This window comes from Hypanus sabinus, chromosome 7, assembly GCF_030144855.1.
Source record: "Hypanus sabinus isolate sHypSab1 chromosome 7, sHypSab1.hap1, whole genome shotgun sequence".
Classification (NCBI taxonomy): domain Eukaryota; kingdom Metazoa; phylum Chordata; class Chondrichthyes; order Myliobatiformes; family Dasyatidae; genus Hypanus; species Hypanus sabinus.
In genome coordinates, this window is record NC_082712.1 from 144,755,464 (window position 1) to 144,775,427 (window position 19,964).

Consider the following 19,964-nt stretch of genomic DNA (forward strand, 5'->3'; position numbering starts at 1 on the left):
TGCTCAAATGCAGAGTGATAGGCTCCTTCTCCAGCAACAGGAGCTCAAGAGTGAATGGAGCCAAAATAAAGTGCAGATGCTGGAACTAGAGCAACAGTGGTCTGCCAGAAGAATTCCACAGGTCAGGCTGCATCAGTAGAAGGAAAGAAATTGACAATGTAACTAAACCCTGTAACAGGATTCAGAGTGGATAGGCAAGATGACCATTAGAAAGAGCAGCAGGGGTGGCAAGAAAGAAAAGACACCCTCTGACCTGCACAAAATTCACTGGCAATCCAAAGGTTCATGACCCAGTACTGACAACTAGCAATTCTGTAGTTCAAGCCTACTTTTTAAGCTGGGTACAAAAAAAAGCTATTTTGGTCTATTGAGTCAGTAGTACCCATCAATGCCAAGACTCCGCTGAAAAAGGCCAGCTTCAGGAATTCCCACCATTGCTCATTAATTTGTGTATTTGTGTTCAACCTGAATGAATTCATTTGGTCATGGGCTATATATAAATAATAGCTGAAGTGGTGCGAATATAAAATAATTGTAATGACTTGCAATGAAAATATTAACTTAAATGTTCTGATGGGTGTGTGTGTATATATAAAATATTCTAATATAAATACATACATTAGTGTCAAAATGGCTGTTGTGATGCATCCAGTGCAGTAGTGTAGTGGGTAGTGCTTACCACTCTCACTTTTAGCTTCCACCACTGGTTAGCTGTCTTGTGAAAAGGAGAGCTGAATGTGTAAGTCTCTCCCTGCCAGTAACAGTCTCTCCAACAGCAAGCTCCATGTAGTGCCTCCTCACTGGCAACACATGGAAACTAAATTCCTTTTGGACTCAGGCTGAACTACAAAAGACGGAGAGGATGCCTGGCCCATACACGCAGGCCCAGCCATGTGTGGACACACCCTGGTGCTCGTGAACCAGATTCCCAGCGATGGGTAAATAACCTCACTGCTTTGTGGGCAGCCTCGGCAGAGACAAAGGCTATGGAGCAAACCCAGACAGCAAATCCGGAGTGGAGCCCTCAAGGCAGCTGGACATCATTGAACATCCTCCCGGCAGCCCCTGCAGCCAAGCTGATGCCAAACATATTGCTTCATAAGCTTTCCTTCAGACTACACTAGTGAACTAGAGAGGGGAATTCTTGACAACTGGCCACCTAAGGATTCCCATTTCTTCCACCCAGGCTTTTGATGATGATCACCCATTGTCCTTTGAGACAGACTGATGCAAACTATAATCTTTTAATGAATAAAGTAATAATAAACAATTCACTTTCTTCAGCACTGTTCATGGATTCTGTACAATGCATATAAACATTGTGATGACATAATTTTAGTAGCCAGGAATAAATTATATCCTTGTATTAATAACATGGATTAATACATTAACTTGTTTGTTTATTTCCCACAGCAATGATTTCTGAACCACTTGTAATTATTCACATTGTCAAAACAGATCTTTGTCCTCTTCTTGTGACTTCAAATACACTTTATTTCAAATTGAGAAAATGTCAGCCAAATATGACAATGTTATTAACCAACTGCCTCTAACAGATTTGCCAAATTAGACTCACTCTCTTCCAGAGAAACATAAATCTCTATCCCTATTTGGTATCCCCTGCTCCGTGACTACAGTGTGAAAGAGTAAATGAGTATCCTTCGTTCCCATTTCTCATCATTATCCTTCAATAAGCCTGCTATTATAGTGGATCTACCTTTAATAAAATTTAAAATGTTAACTGCTTCTTTCAGTTACTGGCATAAAAATCAGAGGACATAGTATTGGATACTAAAGCCTTACAGTAAACAAATCAATAATTCCAGATATCACCAACAGCTACCTCAGACATCTTAGTTACAAGTACTCCACTTCTATTGTCAGAGAGTAATGGAACATAGAAAAAGGCCTTCTGCCCCAGACAGTACTGACCATCAAGCAACCTTTTACAGTAATCTATAACAATCCTATTCTCTTCCTAATTCTCCTACTCACTGAAAGTAATAAGGCATCTTCAATGAGACCCTACTACCACACGCACCTTTACCTCCACCCCACTTTCTGCAGGGATCACACCTTCTGTGATTCCTTTGTCCATTTGTCCCTCCTCACTAAACTCCCCATGACACTTATCCCTACTCATTCACTTCCTCCCTCACATCTATTCAGTGTGCCCAAACAGCTCTTCCAGGTGAGGCAACACTTCACATGCGAAACCCTAACCCTAATGCAATCTCTACTATATCCGGTGCTCCCAATGCTGCCTGCTCTACATTCGTGAAACCTGACTGGAGGACCGCTTTGTTGAGCATTTCAGCTCCATCAGTCAAAAGCAGAATCTCCCAGTGGCCTACTATTTCAATTGCTATTCCCATTCCCGTCTTAAAATGTCAGTCCATGGCCTCTTCTTCTTCCTCCACAATGTGGCTGCTCTCAGGCTGGAAGAGCAACGTACTGTATTCCATCTGGGTAGCCTCCAACCTGATGGTAGAACACTGATTTCTCCAACTTCCAGTAATTTTTCGCTCCCCTTTCATCTTCTTTAGATAGATAGATAGATAGATAGATAGATAGATAGATAGATAGATACTTTATTCATCCCCAAGGGGAAATTCAACATTTTTCCAGTGTCCCATACACTTATTGTAGCAAAACTAATTACATACAGTATTTAACTCAGTATAAATATGATATGCATCTAAAATCACCTTCCCAAAAAGCATTAATAAATAGCTTTTAAAAAGTTCTTAAATAGTTTACTAAAGTGCATTGAGTGGTAACTTAAGCTCATTCCTAACCCCGGCACTTTAACATGCCTTGCCCCTGGTGGCTGAATTGTAGAGCCGAATTGCATTGGGGAGTAATGATCTCTTCATCCTGTTTGAGGAGCATTGCATTGACAGCAACCTACCGCTGAAGCAGCTTCTCTGTCTCTGGATGGTGCCGTGCAGAGGATGTTCAGGGTTTTCCATGATTGACCGTAGCCTACTCAGCACCCTCCGCTCTGCCACCGATGTCATACTCTCCAGTTCTGTGCCCACGACAGAGCCCGCCTTCCTTACCAGCTTATTAAGACGTGAGGCATCCCTCTTCTTAATGCTGCCTCCCCAGCACGCCACCACAAAGAAGAGGGCGCTCTCCACAACTGACCGATAGAACATCTTCAGCATCTCACTACAAACGTTGAATGACGCCAGCCTTCTGAGGAAATACAGTCGACTCTGTGCTTTCCTGCACAGGGCATCTGTGTTGGCAGTCCAGTCTAGCTTCTCGTCTAACTGCACTCCCAGATACTTGTAGGTCTTAACCTGCTCCACACATTCTCCATTAATGATCACTGGCTCCATATGAGGGCTAGATCTCCTAAAGTCCACCACCATCTCCTTGGTTTCCCCACTTTGGCTGCTTACAGCTTCTCCTCACCTGCCAATCACCTCTCTCCGACGTCTCTCATCCTTCCCTTTCTCCCATGATTCACTCTCCTCTCCTATCAGATTCCTTGTTCTCCATACCTTTGCCTTTTCCACTTAACAGTTCCCAACTTCTTACTTCAGCCCCCCTCCCCCACCCACCTGGCCTCATTTATCTCCTCCAGCTTGGCCTTCTTCCCCTCTTGCCACCTACTTCTTCTGGCATCTTTCCCTTTCCCTTCCAGTGCTGATGAAGGATGTTGGCCTGAAGATGTTGACTCTTCATTTCCACAGATGCTGCCTGACCTGCTGAGATCCTCCAGCATTTTGTGTGTTGCTCTGGATCTCCAGCATCTGCAGGATCTCAAGTTTAGCAATTTATAGAGGCCAATTAACCTAGTAACCTACTTTATTAGGTTGTGGGAAGAAACCTAGGCGGAGTCGCACATCCATGCAGATGAAATATTGAGCGTTTGAGACTCGTAAGATCCCAAAGTTCCATCCCTGGCCTGTCTTGTTTGGACTGGTTGTCAGTAATGTTTGCTGAAGGCAGGCAGAAGTCAAGATCTGGCAAGAGAGAACCAATCACTCTGTAGCAAAGTGCACTGTTCCAAAGCCCAAGTTAACTCGAGTCACTGCTTCTATCAGTCATGATTAAGAGTTCAATGCCTACTCCAAGAGTGCAAGATAAAAACCCCACTTGAACACAAACTATAGGGGTGCTGCAGTGTTAGCAGTATCACCTCAATGCTCCACTTGTTAATACTTGGCAATTAGCCCAGTTCAGTGTATTTTCCAACAACAAAGTCAATAAGAATTTCAACTAACAGTCATGCAGAATTTACAGGTAAAATCAAATTACACATAAAATACTCCAATCATCTTTCATAGGTATCTCTATAAACCAGGAGTGTGGCACAATTTGAAATATCACTATTTGCTTTGTGGTAAAAACAAAATTTCTGAACATAACCACACTAATAGGTTGCTTTCAAATACTCTATGTTTTCGATTACCAAAACAGCATGTTATCACTCAGAGGAATATTTCTGAATTTTCTCATCTGCTTATGGAATTTGCAGAAGACACCAAAAACAAACTGCTGTGATGTGAAATAGTCCAAAAACACTACAATGCCATGCCACCACACTCAAGAAATCAGAGGAAGCTTGATTATATGTAAAAAGTGCATTTTTCAAACCAGCTGTACAAATCCCATTTTTTAAAAAAATGTCGAAATGATCTGAAATGATAAATTGAGACTACCATTAATCTGAAATCAGTTCCACTCCTTTGGAAGTTAATAACTATTTGTCATTACCACCTGAAACATTTTTACAGCAAAAATGTTACTGGACTTCTACATATTGATCTCTCCATGAAACATCTCACTCTCACTTCAAAATAATAGGGAATAATATCCTATAGGCCATTGTTTGTGACAGTCAAAGAGACACCCAGCTTAATCCCATCATCAAATTAGTTCAGAAGGAGCATATGGCCAGGGCCAGGGCACCTATTAGCTTAGAGGAGCACAGGAAAAGGAGTCCTAGCAAAGACAGAAGGGAACAACACCTTATGAGCCAGGAAATTATCAGGCTTTTAGTTTACCAACCCTTTCAGTCACCAACTCTCCATTCACTCTCACAACCCATGAGCTTGTACTTATCCAACCAAGGACATGCTGAGCACTGTAAGCATATTAAATAGCTGGGAAGGAAGATCCAAACATAAAATAAATAGCATTGGAGCCTTCCTATTTTCTTTTAAAAATATCTTAACTACAAAAAAATGTGAACAGGACTTGAAAAAAATTAATCAACTTTATTGAACTCTGAGGAAATATTCATGAAATATTTTAGTTATCACTCACGAGAATCAGATTTGCATTTGCTGCATAACCATGAAAGATTCAATGTGTATTAACTCAATATTTAAATGCAGCAGCTTTCCATCAAAATCAAAAAAATTGAATAATTATTTAATCATATTTCACTTACCTTGAAAATTTCAGGATAATCCAATTGAGACACTAGCACCAAGCTTTTAGGTGCAAACACTTGTGCAGGTTGGATTAACCCTGTATCCTCCTCCTCGCCTTCTATTTCATCGCGTTTGCATCCCTAGAGCATGTTTCAGAAATTGAAAACAATTTAAGTCACGCACAAAGAAGCTCTGTGATTATAGAATGCCAAATTGTATTTTCATGCTTTTGACAACTACAAATTCAAAATTTTAAGTTTAAATAAAAACAAAGAATATTACACTTCTGACTCAACAATAACATAGGCTGCATCATAATTTCTATCGATGTCCATACAGCAACAACAGTCTTACTAAACTAAATTTTAATGCCAGAGAATTTGCGGTAATTCTGAGGACTGTGCTACAGTGCTAGCCACTGATCTTTTGATTTTAATTAACTACTTTTCCATCAAACTGTGTACCTAATAACTATTAGAATCTGCACCTGTAATTAATTTGGAAAGTGAAATATTGAATGCCAGATTGCTTAAGTTAAAACATTTCACAATTCAGACAAAACATGATGGACTTGCAATACAATAATCAACTTCTCTTGCATTAAATCATCTTCCATTAAATACTGATCAAACCATAAACAAACTGGTTAATAACCAGTTTAATTTTACACTTTTTCTGGTGGTTCATCCCAATTTCAATGTAAACAGTTGCAAACATTATTAAAGGAATATCATACAGATACTAATAACAACTTCAATATCTCCTTGGTTCATTAAGAAGGTGTAGAAATACTAAGTTCTGAATCAGTATCAAGTGAATTATCACCTTATACGACATGAAATTTGTTGTTGTGTGACAGCAATACAAGCATAACATTAGTACAACTTACAAAATAAACAAACAGTGCTTAAAAAAAAAGAATAATGAAATAGCAACGCACAAAACACTAGAGGAATTCAGCAGACTAGGCAGACTTCAGTCTGGTTGAAGGGTCTCAGCCCAAAATGTCGCCGATACTTTTTTCCATGGATGCTGCCTGGCCTGCTGAGTTCTTCCAGAATTATAATAGACAATAGGTGCAGGAGTGGGCCATTCGGCCCATCATGCCAGCACCGCCATTCGATGTGATCATGGCTGATCATCCACAATTAGTACCACATTCCTGCCTTCTCCCCATATCCCTTGACTCCACTATCTTTAAGAGTTCTATCTAACTCTTTCTTGAAGGCATCCAGAGAATTGGCCTCCACTGCCTTCTGAGGCAGAGCATTCCATACATTCACAACTCTCTGGGTGAAAAAGCTTTTCCTGAACTCTGTTCTAAATGGCCTCACCCTCATAGCCCTAGCCCTCACGGAGTCAGTCTGGGTGGAAGTCAGAAATAGGAAGGGATCAAACACAGTGCTGGGAGTAGTCTAAAGGCCCCCAAATAGTCCTCGGGACACCAAGGAGTAGATATGCAGGCAGATTTTAGAACGGTGCAGGAAATACAGGGTTGTAGTTATGGGTAATTTCAACTTCTCTCATATTGACTGGCATCTCCTGAGTGCAAGAGGGATAGACGGGGCTGAATTTGTCAGGTGTGTTCAAGAAGGATTCCTGACACAGTATGTGGACCAGCCAACGAGAGGAGAAGCCATACTGGATTTAGTTCTGGGTAATGAACCTGGTCAGGTGACAGACCTCTTGGTGGGGGAGCATTTTGGTGAGAGTGACCACAACTCCCTTAGCTTCAGCATATATATGGAAAGGGATAAAATTAGACGAAATGGTAAAGTGCTTAACTGGGGAAGGGCTAACTTTGAAGGGATGAGGCAGGAACTAGCGAGAGTAAATTGGAAACAGATGTTCAAAGGGGAAAGCACAGAAGTAATGTGGGAGAAGTTTAGGGACCACTTGAGCTGGGTTCAGGATAGGTTTGTCCCACTGAGGCAAGGAAAAAATGGTAGGAAAAGGGAACTGTGGCTAACGAAACATGTGAGGCAACTCGTCAAGAGGAAAAAGGAAGTATATGTTAGATATAAGAAGCAGGAAGTAGGAGGGGCTCATGAGAAATATAGGGTAGCCAGGAAGGAGCGCAAGAAAGGACTTAGGAGAGCTAGAAGGGGACATGAGAAGGCCTTGGCATGTAGGATTAAGGAGAACCCCAAGTACAAAGTTAAGGGAGGGAAGTTTAGGGGAGACATCAGGGGTAAGTCTTTTTTTTTTAAACACAGAGGGTTGTGAGTGCCTGGAATGACTTGCCAGGGATGGTGATGGAGGCTAAAACATTAGGGGCATTTAAGAGCCTCTTGGACAGGCACATGGATGAAAGAAAAATGGAGGGTTATTGGGTAGTGTGGGTTTAGTACTTTTTTTATAAGAATAATATGGGTAGGCACAACATGGAGGGCTGAAGGGCCTATACTGTGCTGTAGTGTTCTATGGTTCTATTCTTAAACTGTGGCCTCTGGTTCTGGACTCCCCCAACATCGGGAACATGTTTCCTGCCTCTAGCGTGTCCAATCCCTTAATAATCTTATATGTTTCAATCAGATCCCCTCTCATCCTTCTAAATTCCAGTGTATACAAGCCCAGTCGCTCCAATCTTTTAACATATGACAGTCCTGCCATTCCGGGAATTAACTTTGTGAACCTATGCTGCACTCCCTCAATAGCAAGAATGCCCTTCCTCAAATTTGGAGACCAAAACTGAACACAATACTCCAAGTGTGGTCTCACCAGGGCCCTGTACAACTGCAGAAGGACCTCTTTGCTCCTATACTCAACTCCCCTTGTTATGAAGGCCAACATGCCATTAGCTTTCTTCACTGCCTGCTGTACCTGCATGCTTGCTTTCAGTGACTGGTGTACAAGAATTCTGCGTGTGTTGCTTGTACTTCCAGTATTTGCAGATACGCTCTTATTTGTAATAATGAAGTAGTATTCATGACCCATTCAGAAATCAGATGGTGGAGCAGAAATAAGCTATTTCTGAATAATTGAGTGTGGTCTTCAGGTACCTCCTCCATCATGGTGGTAATGAGAAGAGGGCATGTCCCAGATGATTGCTACCACCTTTTTGAGGCACCACCTTTTGAAGATATCCTTGATAGTGGGGATGATTATGTCAGGATGAAGTGAGCTGAGTCTACAACCCTCTGTAGCTTTTTAAGATCATGTGCATTGAAACCTTCACAATGTGGTGATGTAAATAGTTAGAATACCTACCACCTTACATCAATAGACATTTGCAAGACCTCAGCTTCGGAGTACAATGTCAGAGAATGATTTCACTGACATTGTTTCTACTAAATCCATACTAATATATTGGTTCTGCTGACAAGAGTAAAGCGTTTTCATATAGCAAAGCAGCTTGTTAGGCAAACCAAAGGCCTATTAAAGAATCAATCACATTGCTAGTGACTTAGAATAACCCAACGCCAAAAGAAATTAGCAACATTAATTAACAGAGCTAAGCAATCCCATAACTGACAAAAGGTCCTACCACATCCCATTGTAAATGATGGGATAAATTAAAAATTCACAAGGGATGCAGAACACAAACATCAGAAGCTGAATAATTTGATGCCGGATTCAGCCAGGATGATATTATCATCCTTTCACTGCTACGGTCAGAAGTTCCCACCTGCTTTAAAAGGGCATCAATTATACTAGAATCCAAGAGGAATGTGAGCTGCTTTAATGATTATCATCCAGTAGCACTCATATCTATGGTGATGAAGTACTTTGAGAGGTGGTCATGGCTAGAATCAACACCTGCCTCAGTAAGGAAATGGACCCATTGCAATTTGCCTATTGCCACAATAGGTCTATGGCAGACGTAAACTCAATGGCTTTTCATGTGGCCTTGAACAGCATCCTGACATGGGTGTTTGTATTGTCCAGGTGATTATTGACTATAGTTCAGTGTTTAATTCCATCATTCCTACAGTCCTGATCAATTAGCTACAGAACCTGGACCTCTGCATCTCCCTCTGCAACTGGATCTTCAACATCCTAACCAGAAAACCACAATCTGTGCAGATTGGAAATAACAATTCCATCTCACTGACAACCAATACTGGCGTACTCAGGGATGTGTGCTTAGCCTACTGCTCCACTCTGTCTAATTCCATGACTGTGTGGCTAGGCATAGCTCAAGTGCTCTCTATATGCTTGATGATGATGATACAACCATTGTTTGCAGAATTTCAGATGGAGACGAGGGGGCGTACGGGCTCAAAATATATCAGTGAGCTGAGTGCTATCACAGCAACAACCCTGCACTCGAGGGGGGTGGAGTTTCAAGATGGCGACGTAAGCATCTGCCTTTTAGGCGCTCTTTACCTTTTCAACTATAATCACCCTTTAATCAAATCTTTTCGAACCTAATCATATGAGTTGATACCTTTGATTAACTCTTTTTTTCTAAAACAATATTTGATTTAATCTTGTCAAACTTAAAATGGCTACAAGTAAGAAATTGTCTAAGGATCCTCTATCCATCGACGCTATTTCTCATCTTCTGGACGCTAAATTTGCAACTCTGGAAAGCAGGCTAGAAAGTAAATTGGAAAGTAAACTGGCAAGTTTGGAAAATAAGCTTACCACGAAAATATCTGAACTCGAAGGATTTGTTAGATCGCTTGATACTAAGCTTCAATCGCAGGCATCAGAAATTCAGCGGCATGAAGATAAGATCACGACTCTTGAAAAATTAATTTGCGAAAAAGTACATACAATTGAAGCGCTGGAGAAGAAGGTACACTTGACTGTTAAAACATTAGATCAGTATAAGTTTAAAATTACTGATCTTGAAAATCGATCTCGCAGACAGAATTTGCGAATTATCGGGTTCCCCGAAAAAGTTGAGTCCGGTGATTTAACTGAATTTTTCTCTAAATTATTGTGGGAAATTTTCGGTGCTGAAGGTTTGCACACTAAACCTGTTATCGACCGTGCTCACAGAGTTGCAAGGTTTTCAGCTGCGAGTGGCAAACCACGAGCTGTGATTGTTCGCCTTCATTATCTTCGGGAGAAAGAGCTTTTAATTCGATTAGCTCGTAAAAAAGGTATGATTTCTCACAACAGCAACACATTTCGTATTGTTGAGGATTATTCATTCGAAGTAATGAGAGCGAGAATCGCTTTTAAACCAGTGATGGCAGAGATTCATTCGATTGGACTTAAACAAGCTTTAAAGTTTCCAGCGAATCTTAGAATTACGTTGAACGACAACAGTCAGCAATTTTTTAATACTCCGGAAGAAGCGAAGAAATTCGTTGAAGAATATCAATCTTCTAGTGCAAGTTGAACTATGTGTTATGCTAAAAATTTTTTGGAGAGAAGATGCCATTTCATTTTAAGTTTTAACCTATGAAGCTGGGTTATAACTTCTTATCCTGATATACGGGTCTGGTTTCTTTTTTTTTACTATCACCATCGTTTATAGATGCTCTTTTAACTTTTTATAATATCTCTTTTTTTTTATTCTTTTTTCTGTTTCGGATATACACGTTTATATTTTGTAATAAGGATTTATCTTTTTTTTAAGATGTCGTTTCTTCTTCCCATAAGACTTTACTTTTTGTAAACATTTATCTGTTTGCCTGCACTCGGAAATGGGACAAATGTTTTGTATTTTTTTGGTCTTTTTTTTATTATATATTGTAGTGTCTATTAAATCTTTTTTTAATCCTATTTTGATAACTTTTTTTTCTATTAAATTTTTTTAATAGATCGTTGAACTTACATTTATATTTTGTAATATGGATTTTTCAAAATGTCATTTCTTCTTCCCATAAGCCTTTGCTTTTGAAACGTAATTTTTCTTGTATTTGAACATGGAATCTTTTTTAAAGGTATATTACATTTTCAAATTTTAATGTTTATATCTTTTTTTATTAATGATCGTTTGTTTTATTATATTATTTTTTTTCATTCTGATTGATATACATTTTCTTTTTGCAACCCTATATTTAAATCTGGGTGTTATATAGTTTTTTTAAATCTTTTCATGGAGCCGCCATCTTGAAATGGGGTTAATATTAGTGTTAGTTTATGCGCCTGCCGCTTGGCTTTCTTTCTATGGGTGGGGGGAGGGGTAGGGATCTTTTTTCACGCTTTTGCTTTTTATTTTTTTGCTTTTAGTTTATGAGCCAACTTTAAATTATTAATATTGTTGAAGTGTCATGTTCTCCGGTTGCTCCTGTACCATTTTTCCTTCTTCCTGAATTATGGGTTATGTGTCTTTTTCAACCTTTAATGGTATATACAATTAATATTAGCATGATGGATAAGTCTATTAATTTTATTTCTTGGAATACTAATGATTTAAATCATCCGATTAAACGTAAAAAAATATTTAAAGTATTCCATAGACTAAACGCTAATATTATTTTTGTACTGGAGACCCATATTAGGAGGGAGGATAATCAACGCTTTTTTAGGTTCTGGAAGGATCAACAATTTCATTCAAATTGTACTGCTAAAATTAGGGGTGTGTCTATTTTTATAGACCCCTCAATCTCGTTTATACATCATGAAATTATATCTGATCCACAGGGCAGATTTTTGTTGATTACTGGTTCACTTTTTAACCGAAAAGTGGCTTTAGTTAATATTTACGCTCCAAATTTTGACTGCCCTGAATTTTTAAAACTTTTATTTACTACCCTTCCTAATCTAAATGAATGTATGTTGATAATGGGTGGAGATTTCAATTGTTGTTTGAATCCTTTGATGGATAGATCTAAACCTATTCGAACTCTTCCGAATAGATCAGCTTTACTTATTAATTCTTTTATGGTCGATTCGGGAATTACTGAAATATGGCGGTTTTTGAACCCTAAAGATAAAGAATTTTCGTTTTTTTCACATGTATATCATAGTTATTCTAGAATTGATTATTTTCTTATTGATCATCGTTTATTAGCAGGTTATTGACTGTAAATATGATTCTATTGCTATTTCGGATCATGCACCTTTGAAGTTATCTATCAAGATCTCGGACTCTTTCATTAATACTAGATCTTGGAGACTCAACGCTACTTTGCTTCAAGATCCAGAATTTATTACCTTCATAAAACAGCAAATTGACTTATTTTTTTTGACAAACTATACTGAAGAGATTAAGAGGAATACTTTGGGACTCTTTTAAGGCTTTTATTCGTGGACAAATTATCTCATATTCTGTTGGTAAAAGAAAACAAAGATATTTAGATATAGCTTTATTGGTGGATAAAATTAAAGAAATTGATAAGATTTATTCCGTTACTCCTACCAAGGAACTTTATAAGAAGAGAGTTGAACTGCAAATGGAACATAGCTTACTGTTATCTTCTTCAATTGAGAATCAATTAATTAGGACCAGGGCTCAATTTTATATCCATAGTGATCGAACTGGTAAATTGTTAGCTAATCAATTAAAAGCTATTTCGACTAAGCGACAAATTATTAAAATTTGTAAACAAGATGGTAATCTGACTACGGATCATAAAGAAATTAATAATACCTTCCAAGATTTTTATAAATCTTTATATCAATCAGAATTTGATGGTGATCTGTCTATGATGGATAATTTTTTTAACAATTTGAATATTCCCAAATTGACAGATGAAGATCGAAGTCTATTTGATGCTCCTATTTCTATGGCTGAGGTAGGAGAGGCTATTTCATCGATGAATTCAGGGAAAGCTCCTGGCCCTGATGGTTATATTATAGAATTTTTAAAAACTTTTTCTTCTTTGCTTTCCCCTTGGTTATGCAAAATTTTTAATGATGCATTTATTAAGAAGAGACTACCCCAGTCCTTTTATGAAGCTACTATCTCTTTAATTCTTAAAAAAGATAAAGACCCTACTTTATGTGCATCTTATCGCCCTATATCGTTATTAAATGTAGACTCTAAGATTCTTACAAAAATTTTAGCTATTAGGTTAGAAAAGGTACTATCACAGATTATTTCAGGAGATCAAACTGGTTTCATTAGGAACCGATACTCCTTTTTTAATGTTAGAAAATTAATTAATATAATTTACAATTCCTCACCCACAACCTCAGAATGTGTTATTTCATTAGATGCTGAAAAAGCTTTTGATAGAGTTGAATGGACATACTTATTTAATGCCTTGAAGAATTTTAATTTTAGTTCTAATTTTATATCATGGATTAAATTAATATATTATAAACCTGTTGCTTCTGTTCTTACGAATAATTATAGATCCTCTTTTTTTCAATTATCTCGTGGTACGAGACAAGGTTGTCCCCTAAGTCCTTTATTATTTAATATTGCATTAAAACCTTTAGCTATTGCTATTCGTGAATCCCCTAATATTTCTGGTATTACCCGTAATGAGAAATTATATAAGCTATCGCTCTATGCTGATGACTTGTTGTTATATATTTCTGATCCTGATAATTCTATTCCCGCTATTCTATCCTTGTTGGCTCAATTTGGTAGTTTTTCTGGTTACAAATTAAATTTGGATAAGAGTGAACTTTTTCCTTTAAATGCACAAACTTTACTGAACGACAGGATACCATTTAAAATTGTTACTGATAATTTTATTTATTTAGGTATAAAAATTACCAAGAAATATAAAGATTTATTCAGATTGAATTTTTTACCTATGCTTCATCAAATTCAGCAACTTACTACTAGATGGTCTCCTTTATCCTTATCATTGGTTGGTCGGATCAATGCTGTTAAAATGATGATTTTACCGAAATTTTTATATTTATTTCAAGCCTTACCAATTTTTATTCCTAAGTCTTTTTTTGATAGTGTTGATTCAAAAATTTCCTCATTTGTGTGGCAAAATAAAAACCCCAGATTAAGTAACAGAAATCTAAAAAGTTACAGAAATCTAAAAAAGATGGTGGTTTAGCTTTACCCAATTTTAGATTTTACTATTGGGCGAATAATATTCGGAATTTATTATACTGGAAATTAGATTTAGATTTACCATTGTGCCCACAGTGGGTAAATTTAGAATGCAACGCTACACAAGGATATTCTTTATTTTCTGTTCTTGGCTCTTCTCTCCCTGTTGACCTAACTAAACTTAATAAACAGATATCTAATCCTATTGTCAAACATACATTACGAATTTGGTTTCAATTTCGTAAATTTTTTACTCTTAAAAAACTTTGTTCTTGATAGCCCTATCTTACTTAATTTTTTCTTTAAACCCTCTTTAACAGATCAAGCTTTTAGTATATGGAAAAGGAAAGGTATAATATGTTTTCGTGATCTTTTTTCTGAAGGTGGTTTGATGTCTTTTGATCAACTTTCTAACAAATTTAAATTACCTAAATCTAATTTTTTTTAGATACTTACAAATTAGAAACTTTTTATATAAAGTTTTACCATCCTTCCCTAATTCAACTTTGATAGATTTTTCAGATATGATTTTTACTTTAAATCCCTGTCAGAAGAGATTAGTGGCTCTTATTTATAATATGATTATGAAGATACAACCAGAAATATCAGGTAGAATTAAACAGGAATGGGAAAAAGAACTTCAATACAATATTTCAATGGAAAAATGGGAAAAAAATTTACAAATGGTTAATTTGTCTTCTATATGTGCTAAACATGCTTTAATACAATTTAAGGTTGTACATAGAGCTCATATGTCTAAAGATAAGCTTGCTCGGTTTTATTCTCATGTTAATCCTCAATGTGACAGATGTCATTTAGATGTGGCTTCATTGACCCACATGTTTTGGTCATGTCCTACTTTACATAATTATTGGAAGGACATATTTGCTACCATTTCCTCACTTTGGAATATTGATTTACAACCTCATTTTATCACTGCAATTTTTGGTATTCCAAATGAAGATGATAGTCGATTTTCTCCTCCAATTAGACGAATGATTGCCTTTGTAACACTAATGGCCAGGAGATCTATATTACAAAATTGGAAAGAAGTAAATCCTCCTACCACATTTCAATGGTTTTCTCAAACTATTTCTTGCTTAAGTTTAGAAAAAATTAGAAGTACTATTTTTGATTCATCAATTAAATGTGAAGAAACTTGGGGACCGTTCATTCGACACTTTCACATGAATTAATTTGACTTCTTCCAGACCTTTATTCTTATTATTCTTGTTTTGGTGTGGAGTTCCGGAGTTTTTTGACACTATCATATACTTATAAACTATTATTATTGCCCATGTTAGTTTAGTTTTAGTTTTTTTTTATTATTTCTTTAAATATACATTTTTTCTTATATTTTATATTTTTTTCTTTTTCTTTTGATGATTATTTTCAATCGTTTCATGTATAATCTATATAGATTAGATTGATATTATATGATCATTTTTCGCCGATAGTTTAATAAGATATTGTTATCTTGTTACCAACTCAATTTTAAATCTATTGTATTCATAACATATGTAATATTATTATGTTATGTTTTTTTAAAAAATTAATAAAAAGATTGAAAAAGAAAGACAAAAAAAACCCTGCGTCAGAAAGACTAAAGAGCTGATTGTACACTTTAGAAAAGATAAGACGAGGAACACCAACCAATCCTCAGTGCAATCAGAAGATGAGAGTATGCAATTTCAAGTTTCTGGTATCAAGATCTCTGAGGATCCAACCTGGTCCCAACATATTGATGCAGCGAAAAAGTCAAGACAGCAGCTACATTTCATTAGCAGTTTGAAGAAATTTGGTTTGTTACCTAAAACACTCGAAAACTTTTACAGATGTACTATGGAGAGCATTCTGAAAGGCTGCATCACAGTCTGGTATGGGGGACTACTGCACTGGATTGTAAGAAGCTGCAGAAAGTTGTAAAATTAGTCAGCTCCGTCACAGGTACCAACCCCCCACAGTATCCACATCTTCAAGGAGCGATGCCTCAGAAAGGTGGCATCCATTATTAAGGCCCCTCATCACTCAGGACATGCCCTCTTCTCATTGTTACATTCAGGAAGGAGCTACAGAAGCCTGAAGGCACACACTCAGTGATTCATGAATATTTGTTTTCCCCATCTACCATCCAATTTCTAAATGAACATTGAACCCATGAACACTACCTCACTTTTTTCTCGTTTTTGTACTATTGTTAATTTAACTAATATACATATATACTTACTATAATTTATATATTGATCTTTTTCTATATTTAGCATGTCTTACACTAAACTGCTGCCACAAAGTTAACAAATTTCATGACATATACCAGTGGTATTAAACGCAATTCTGATATACAGATTGAGAACTTATCGTCTATATAAATAACAGCTTCAGGTTCTAGACCACTTGTCTTCCACACACTGTACTAATAGAGAGCTATCTTTGATTACACAGCAATTTTCAAAATCAATCAATTCTGGTAAGTTTCAGTGAGATCAAAAGAACTAGATTAGTAGCCATGACATTTTCTTTTCAGCATTTAACAATTTTAAATCTATTTATCAATGTGTAATAGATTTGAGTATAAGGTGAATGTGGAATGAGCTGCTAGCAGAAGTGGTGGATACAGGTTTGATTGTAACATTTAAGAGGAGTTTGAATAAGTACTTGCATGGAAAGGGTACGGAGGGCTGTGATTCAGGTGCAGGTCAATGGGATAAGACAGAATAACCGTTCAGCATGGTCAAAGGGCCTATTTCTGTGCTGTAGTGCTCTATGACTAACACTGAGAAAGCCTGTGAAACATGGGGCATACATGTGCTTATTCAGGATCAAGAGGAGAGGATCTTAGTTGCATCAACATTTCTGGAAATTCATGCCCTTATCCTTCACTGATAATGAAGGCTTGGTGTACCGCATTTGTTTTTCGACAGATGTTGCTCTACATACCTTAATTAATATAAACATGATTTGAGATAATTGAAAAGGTATGTTTAAGATGGAAGGAAAAGGAGCTATTGATCCACTGGGAGATTAAAGGATTTTCAAGCGAGATTTTTATTAATTATCTCTGTTTTTGAGCACTACCATTAGCACTACCATTCCGCTATGCTTTTCTTCTGAACCAGATCCATTTGCTGTTCCTTTTCCAAGTCTTCCAGCTGTGAAAATTCCAAGGCTCGTGCCTTACAAAATGGAAAGATAAACAGCATGCAAAACGCTTTGCCATAATGAAGCACATTCCAACAGCAAAAGTATTTTTATTATCCCAACGGTCTGGTTCCATTAGAGATCTGGTGGAAACCTGGTTCACAATGTAGTATACTTCTGAAGCTTTTCAAGTTCCTACCAGGTCAAAATGCAGATAATAACCAGACATTCCTCACTGCTAACAGCCAGCTTAATCTCCAATAGTCTGGATGAAGGAGTGTTCAATATAGTTTACGAAATCTCAAAACTCAACACATCTGCTACTAGGGATTACCTGAGCTGCTCATTCAAAGAATCTGTTACAGAAACTGCAATTCCTGCAGGTGGTTGTTCAAAGAAAGAATGCAGGGATGTGAGAGACCAGTCTATGATCTCTACACCAGAAGAAAAACCAACAATTCAGACTAATCCCTCCATGTAGCCTCCATGATGGTAAAAGCAGGGAAGGAGGGAAAGATGAAAATATCTTGTAAGTAATACACTTATGATGGAAAGAAGCTTGACTGTGGCATTTGCAGAGTCTGAATTGAACCAGAAGAAAATTTGAGAGTAATAATGACATTAAGGGCAGCAGACAAACTGACTATGAGCTGAAATTTACCCTCTTGGTACTTCCAAGTTCTTCTCATTCTTAAACTGGCTACTTTTTGGTTATGCTTTAAGCATTCAAAATATAGAACTTAAATACAGTATAAGAAATATGTTCTCATTGACACAAGCAACTATTTATCTGATTGTTTTATGAAGTACATTCCAATGTTCTGACAAGTTTCAATGATTTTGTATAGATTCTTGTTTTTTTTAATACAGCCTGTCTTCAATGGAAGGTGACTCACAGCAAAAAAAGTTGGAAATATTTGTCATTAATTCCCAGGTAAATAACTAAATAATGGAAAATGTGCTTTTGACAAGTAACATCCATTGTATAATTTATAAATAAATGACACTGTATTTGAACCCTGTCCTCCAAGCTCTGCAATTTAACCACCAGCTACAAGTTTTCTGTTTTACTGGCTCAAATTCATGCAGTGCCTCTAACTTAAAATTTCCGTCTATTAAGTTGACGTGTATTGCTTAAAAGATTTGTAAATTTATTTTCTTTTTAATTAAGTCATAGTTCTGACTGCATGCTTGCACATGTTCATCATTATGATTGTTGCTTATGTGTTCATGTGAGATATTCTTTTCATGCAAATTAAGGACAACAATAGAGCCTGCCAGGCCATTTGATTAGTAGAATGGAATTCAGTACTTCTTCGTTGTCTGTTAATTTCATAACTCTGGAGTCTGACTGGAGGAACCTTGAACTTTAACTGTTCAACAACTGATGTCCATAAGACTGATTGTCCAGCAAAAATAGGAAATGACAGCAATCTACAAAGGTTACCACAATGCCAAAATTCCTGGGCAATTGCAAAAGGATAATCATACTGGGAATAATTTGTCAATTTCAAAATATAACTTTGGCATTGTATGGGTTTACATTTGAAAAACACTTACATATAAAATTACTATATGAAGAAACATTCAGACATTACCATTTCAACCTTAGCATATATCGCTTTTAATGCAAAGTAATGAGTTATTAAATGGCTGTCAAAAGATGCACTATTGAAGAATAATGAAAATGTATGGACATTTGGAATTTACTAACATTTGACTGACTGAAAAGCTATGTTGTGGCTAACCATCTGTAATTGTAGCACCTTCAGTAACAGTGGGATTGTAGCCTCTGGGAATTGTATTTACTTTTCTCTATCTAAAATGTACTATTTTTAATGGAGCTGAGTACTTTTCAACAGACTGTGAGATCATCTTTAAAGTCCTGTTGTTGTCTCCCAGTTACAAATGCCTGATTTGTAGTTAGACCCTTGGCCAAGTGCTGTCATACTGGAATGATAAGGCACATCAGGTTGTTCCTTAGCAGCTTGATCATACTGTCCAGCCACGCACACTCTTTCAGAGCATCAGCAGAACCATTGAAATTACTCCATGAAACTTCAGCTTGGAGGGCTTATCCAAGGCCATATGGGTGAAATTCAGAAATAAGAAAGGTACAAACACTATAATGGGGATTATACAAAAGGCCTCCCAATAATCACTGGGGGACAGGCAAACAGACAAGCAGTCATATATATCATGGGAAGATGTAAAAACAACAGGGTTATTGAAATCAGTGATTTTTAACCTCCCCAATATTATCCAGGCTTCTGTTAATGCAGCAGATTTAGATGAAGCAGAATTTGTTAGATGCATCCAAGAACATTTTTTAAAACAATATGTAGACAACCCTACTATGGATGGGTTCACACTAGATGTTATATTGAGAAATGAGCTTAGCCAAAAGATCAAAGTGAGAAGGTATTTTGGGAGCAGTGACCAAAATTTCATGTTTTCAGATAATTATGGAGAAGCACATGATTGGTCTTTGGATGCAATAGCAAAATTAGGGGACGATTAATTACAATATTATTAGGCAGGAACTAGAAAAAGTAGATTGAAAGTGG

At 36.9% G+C, this 19,964-nt stretch overlaps 1 protein-coding gene across 4 annotated transcripts in view; it reads right to left on the reverse strand.

The window, feature by feature from the left end:
* Positions 1–19,964, reverse strand: part of sbf2 (SET binding factor 2) — a 507,247-nt gene that overhangs the window by 310,365 nt on the left and 176,918 nt on the right. For 3 of the 4 annotated variants that reach the window (XM_059975881.1, XM_059975879.1, XM_059975880.1), the window contains one exon: positions 5,411–5,533. The exons of the other annotated variant lie outside the window; for it this stretch is intronic. In XM_059975881.1, coding sequence (XP_059831864.1) covers positions 5,411–5,533 — 123 coding nt within the window. The remainder of the gene's footprint in view (positions 1–5,410; positions 5,534–19,964) is intronic. 4 annotated transcript variants of the gene reach the window in all.